The following is a 6,052-nucleotide window of genomic DNA, read 5'->3' on the forward strand; positions in this document are numbered from 1 at the left end:
GTTTTTTACTTCAATTTTCCACAAATACGGCTTTACAATTATAAATTTTAACACATCGATTTGGGGGCCTATATCGGAATGGGGGCCCGGGGGCCGATGTGCAATGCACACCTTGCACACCCGGTAGTTGCGGCACTGGTATCTGCGTTGGTCACCTTGGTCATAGTGTTTTACAGATATTTAACAAATAACCTGCAGTACAAATGCATACAATCATCATTTGTCAGATATACACGTATACCATAACGGTAAACGGACGTTTCACCCCCACCCATTGGCGCAAATAGGTGGGGGCTTGGGGGGACTTAGTCCCCCCACATTTCTGCCAAGTCCCCCCAGTTCAAAAGTCATTAATTAGTACTGAGCATATATAATTTTTAGAAAATATTATAGGAGGGGCTTTAGTCCCCCCAAAATAATTTGTCTATTTGAGCCTATGCCCCCACCGTTTCGTCCCCAGCAATTATTGAGATAGGACGTTTCGTCCCGGAGAGTTATTAGCCATAGGACGTTTGGTCCCCGGCATACTTTGATAATCTAAATGCATTAATTTTTAATGAACAATTTAATCTTTAAATTACAATACTACAAGCTATACAAATACATAATCACAATTGTATTAAGTCAACACAAAATGTAGTAAAAATTAATAAATTAAAATTAAATAGGTACTATAATATTAAGATAAATTATATATTTATTTTTAGGCCATAACTGACTTATGTTTTTTACATAGTATAAAATGTCATTATCACCATTATATTGAAATCCCGTGCAATATGATTGCAATTTCTTTTCCTTAAAACTAACTATTTTCGGTACATTTATTATTTCATTTTGTTTTTGTACCAATTCAGTCGTTGCAGACGCATTGTTATAATGTTAATGTAAAACCACGACGGCATGGTATTTTTATTTACCAGAATAATTATAAGTAGAAACAAATTAAGAATTAAAAGAATAAAAAAAAGTATTTAATAAAATATTTGAATAATTTTACTCAAATACTTTAGAACACTATATTATATTAGACATTACAGAATTGTTCATTAAAAATTAATGCATTTAGATTATCAAAGTATGCCGGGGACCAAACGTCCTATAGCTAATAACCCTCCGGGACGAAACGTCCTATCTCAATAATTGCCGGGGACAAAACGTCCGTGGACTGGTTTTTTTGACGGGGACGAAACGGCGGGGACGAAACGTCCGCGATTCTACCATAATATTGAAAATTGATTATTTGAAGTTACCAACCACTATCCCCCCCCCCCCCCCCCCATATAGTTGCACCGCTGTGTTAATTAATATGTCGTTAACCCTGCAACCAATAATATACCTATGTCATGACTCACGATATGTTGCGTGTCGCCTATACCAACCTACCTGTTACAAGTTTCATAATTTTTTTACCTAATATATTTTTAAAAATAAAATATTCTTTATAGGTAACTATTGTCCATTGACATACTTATGAGCTTATGATCAAAATATATTTTAAATATAAATAAAACTATTAAATCTAGATACCGCATATTATTGGTTATTTTGACTAAGTGCCCATACAATTTAATTAATATGATCGAAAATTTAATTTTTAAATCGTTTCTATATAACTATGGTCATTTGATTTTTAATGGTAGAAAAACTCGGTCCGCTTGAACTTTTTTTATTGATTTCAAAAAATTGAAATATGTCCCTAGTTGATAGAATTATGACAAGTATAATAATATGTGTCAACACATTGTTTCAACCGTATACAGTTATACATGCAATACAAATTATATTAAAAACAAACTATATGTATACAGTACATACTCATTTCGCGACCACGGACTACTGACTAGTAAAATAGAATTCGTAATACGAATAACATGCAATATTTATGTTACGAATGTACGCATTATATATATATGTATTATGTATATATGTACATAATGTATAAATTCAAACATGTTAATAGATTCATATTTTCATCAATTTATGACACTGAAAGACGACAATATTGAGAAAATGACAAATTAATTATGCTTCCATTCAAATGTTGGCGGGTAAAGTTTAGTTGGAACTTCGGGACTTGAAAAGTGTAAAAACTATAAGAGGGGCAGGAGTACATCATTTTATGTAAATTGAAATCAATTTTCAAATTTTAAATTTTATTTCAATACCATCTCACAAAAATAAAAGTAGGTGGGCAAGTGGGTTTCCCTCTGCTGTACAGTAGGTTACAAGTGGATAACTGTAATGGATGGTGTTAAATTTGAATTCAATGATATAAATATAATATCAATGTATACGGAAAACCATTCTGAGCGAGAAATCGAGTGTATAAACAATGTTGTAAAACATTGAACTAAAAACGTTCATAAAAATTAATTTGACTTTCCGGTAGACATTTTTTTTATTTGAAAAGGTAGAAAAAATTATGAGGAATCTCGTATTAAATTTTCAAATGTTAAATTTAAAAAGAAATTTTTTTATGCATTTCTAACTCAAAATAATTTGCACATTTTCGTGATTTTTACGTATTTTGTTAAAATTCGAACTTAAAAAACTTATAAAAAAAAAATTGAGGGAATGTTTTTTTAACATTTTTTAACTGTCATTGTAACAATATATTAGGAGCCTAGTATTCAATTTTCAAGCTTTTTGACCCAACGAATACAATTTTATTGATATTTATAGAAAAAAAAACTAAAAAAATTGGAAATTGAAAATTGAAAATGTCCGTAAACAGTTTAAATAAGTAAAAATATTTTAAAAACTGTATGGTGTATAGAACATTTTAATGTTAACATTCAGTGAAAATTTCATGTATTTACGGATCATTTGTTTCTTCCCGTTTTTTTGTTTTTCACAGCACTTTTGAAAACTTCTAAGAATTTTGACTCCCTCTCCCACAATACCAACTAGATTCACTTTCCTATCAGAAAAGATAATGTTGAAGAAAATCTAAGCATTTTTACTATTCTCAAAGATGATGATAGACACAAAGAAAAATAATAAATAAATAAGAAAAACACATCATTGTAAAATTAATACATTAATTCATCGCTCCTCTCAAAATTTAAGAATTTAAACAGTAATTTTAAATATTTACGCAATATCAATTTTCGAATAATCGATTTTGTTTTTTTGTTTTAAAGAAACAATGAATAATTGTTTATATTTATTAGTACTTGATATTATCACCAAGTAAGTATATTAGCATATTCTTAACATGATACGATTTTCGAAATATTTTGGCTTTTATGAGCTATTTATTGACGATTGATGTCTACCGGAAAGTTAAATTACATTTTTATGGGCGTTTGAACATCAAATTTTTATCACATTGGATATATTCACTTGATTTCTCATGAAGCGATTTTCTTATTTTGTTGTAATTCAAAAACGAATAACTGTGAATATTTGAAATTTACTCCATATGTTTATTTTATCTATTCCTATACTTGATACATTTTCAAAATATTTTGACTTGTTTTGAGCTGTTTACGGACATTTTCAATTTTCAATTTTTTTTGTCGGGGCAAAAAGCGTGAAATATTAATACAAGGCTCCTGATATATTGTTACAATAGCAGTTGAAAAATATTAAAAATACATAGGGACACATTTTGATCAATTTATTAAATTTTAAATTATTTTGTAACTAAAAATTAATAAAATGTAAAACTTTTTTAGCAAAGGATTGAACATTTAAAACAGGGTAAATAGGTAAATAAATAACTTTATTCACAATAATATCATCAAATATACTTAGTAATATATCACAGGCTGACTGACCGTTATGGTCAGAATTGATTAAATAAAAAAAAATAATTTTTTGAACACTTATAAAATAAGTGAATTAATATGTATCTCGAAAATATCAAAAATATTTATCTTCTTAAAGGTAAGTAGATATATAAACACCTAACCTGTTTATTATTTAATTAGTTCAACATTCTATATTTCTACATAAATATAGTCTACCTATATGACAGGCATAAACGATAAACTGATTTGCTTCATTAATCTATTGCAATCGTACAGATTTTCATTACTATAGGTATGTACTTATATAATATATATAAATACAGTCAATATAGATCATTATTTACATTATCAATCCCGGTACAAAGTTATAAATATAGTAATTAACAAAGTAATGATTAATATCATTTATCGTATTAGTAAAGAATTGATTCATTACTTTGTTTTCATAACAGTGAACATATTTTGTACTTTTTATTTGAGCATTAAATCAATTACTATCAGACGCACAATAATTTTACCTCTATTAAATTATAAAAAAAAAACGTAAAGCTCCACAGATCAGCAGTATGCCAATAGATTAAACAATATAGATACCAACAAGACTACTATCAGGTATATCGTATACCTTTTATAGGCATTCAAATTATTCAATCAATGTTTGTTTATTAATTCTGACAAACAAATAGTTGAAACGAATGAATAAATCAGCTGGCTCTTGTATCCGCAAAATTCAAGGTTCAATAAATAGAACCTAAATAAAATACTAACCTCCGATTATGCGATGTCTCTGGTCCACCGTTCTGGACGTATCGACGTGATTGGCCAAGTCGATGACTTCAGTTGAGTCTGCATTTTGCATGTTTACAGATACGTGTGATGTGTAGGTGTAGGTGTAAGTAGATACCTATAAAATATAACCGTTCTCACCCGACGGTCTTCCCGCGTCTGACTCGGAGGGACGACTCGCGGCGGCGACTCTATAGAATATATCGACGTGGCGGCGAAATAACAAACATGCAACGGTCGAATGAAAATTGATCCGCTTATATAGGTGTTATTATTATATAAAAAAAATAATCCTAAATTCTTAATTGTAATCAAACGACGACAAAAACGCTCTCTCTGGCTATAATGAATAATGTTTATTAATATATTTAATACGTATACTATCTATCTTATTATTATAATGCGAAGAATATAATAATATTATATAGACAAGCGTGACCCTATACAGTATATTATATAGGATATAATAAACTATATAAACGCGAAGTTTTCGTTCCAGAATTCGAACGTCTAAAATATTTAAAAACTTAACCACGGCGGGTGGGTGTGGGAACGAAGGTATACGTCTTTTCATTCATACAATTTTAATGAGATCAAACCGTAAAATCGATTCGAATATAGTAAGAGACTATACCAACATATTATTATAAATATAATATATTACGGAACGGCGCGACGAGGTGGACGCCACGTGAAAAAGGGTATATAATAGTATCGATCTGAAAAAACGAATATTACTGACGCTACTTCATAACCCGTCAATTCATATGCCAAAATGTAAAAATGTTCATTTATTTATTCATACTATACCTATTGTATATGTTAACCAAATCAGCTGATGGTTTAATACAAGCTGGTGAAGACTATATAAAGACCCTGCAACTGTAGGGTAGGTACCTATATAGTTGGCTTTATAATAATTTAAATATGTCAATGAATTTTTATTTAAACTTAAGTATTCATATTTATATTACAATATAACGTGGTCTGCCGTTGATATACCTATAAAGTAATAAAGAAATAATTTATAAACTGCGTAGTTACGAAAAAAACAGAAGCGGTACGGGGTAAGCGCCAGGCGGTATGCGCGCTGAATTGCTGAAGTATTATTTTAAAGAGGGTACTCTGCTCCCTATAAATACATGTTCAAGTACTGCCGGTGATATTAAATTGATAAGGCGATACCCATATACGTATATTCGTATATATATTTATAATATGTTAAAATGTACATTAATTAAAATCCCTTCGAGCTATAGGAATTTTATTTTTTTAACTACCTTGACAATATTTATACATGACAATATAACATACGAGTAATAAAATATATAAAACAGGTCTCTATGGATAAAGACATGTATTTGACCTGAGAAAAGGTCACCATTATTTTATTCGATTTTTTCATAATTTAAAATAAAATTACATATTAATGATTTCTTTTAAAATATTATATTTATATTAATTAATACTTAATAATATTATCTTTACTTATTTATTTATTTACCAAA

The 6,052-nt window shown here is 29.1% G+C and overlaps 1 protein-coding gene across 1 annotated transcript in view; it reads right to left on the reverse strand.

The window, feature by feature from the left end:
* LOC100166594 (band 7 protein AGAP004871) overlaps nucleotides 1–4,854 on the reverse strand; it is a 28,512-nt gene extending 23,658 nt beyond the window's left edge. Inside the window, exon 1 of the mRNA XM_001943778.5 lies at nucleotides 4,527–4,854. Within this exon, the coding sequence (XP_001943813.2) occupies nucleotides 4,527–4,617 (91 nt within the window). The 5' untranslated portion in view covers nucleotides 4,618–4,854. The remainder of the gene's footprint in view (nucleotides 1–4,526) is intronic.
* Nucleotides 4,855–6,052: the final 1,198 nt, after the last annotated feature.

The sequence above is a fragment of the Acyrthosiphon pisum genome, chromosome A1, assembly GCF_005508785.2.
Source record: "Acyrthosiphon pisum isolate AL4f chromosome A1, pea_aphid_22Mar2018_4r6ur, whole genome shotgun sequence".
Taxonomy (NCBI): domain Eukaryota; kingdom Metazoa; phylum Arthropoda; class Insecta; order Hemiptera; family Aphididae; genus Acyrthosiphon; species Acyrthosiphon pisum.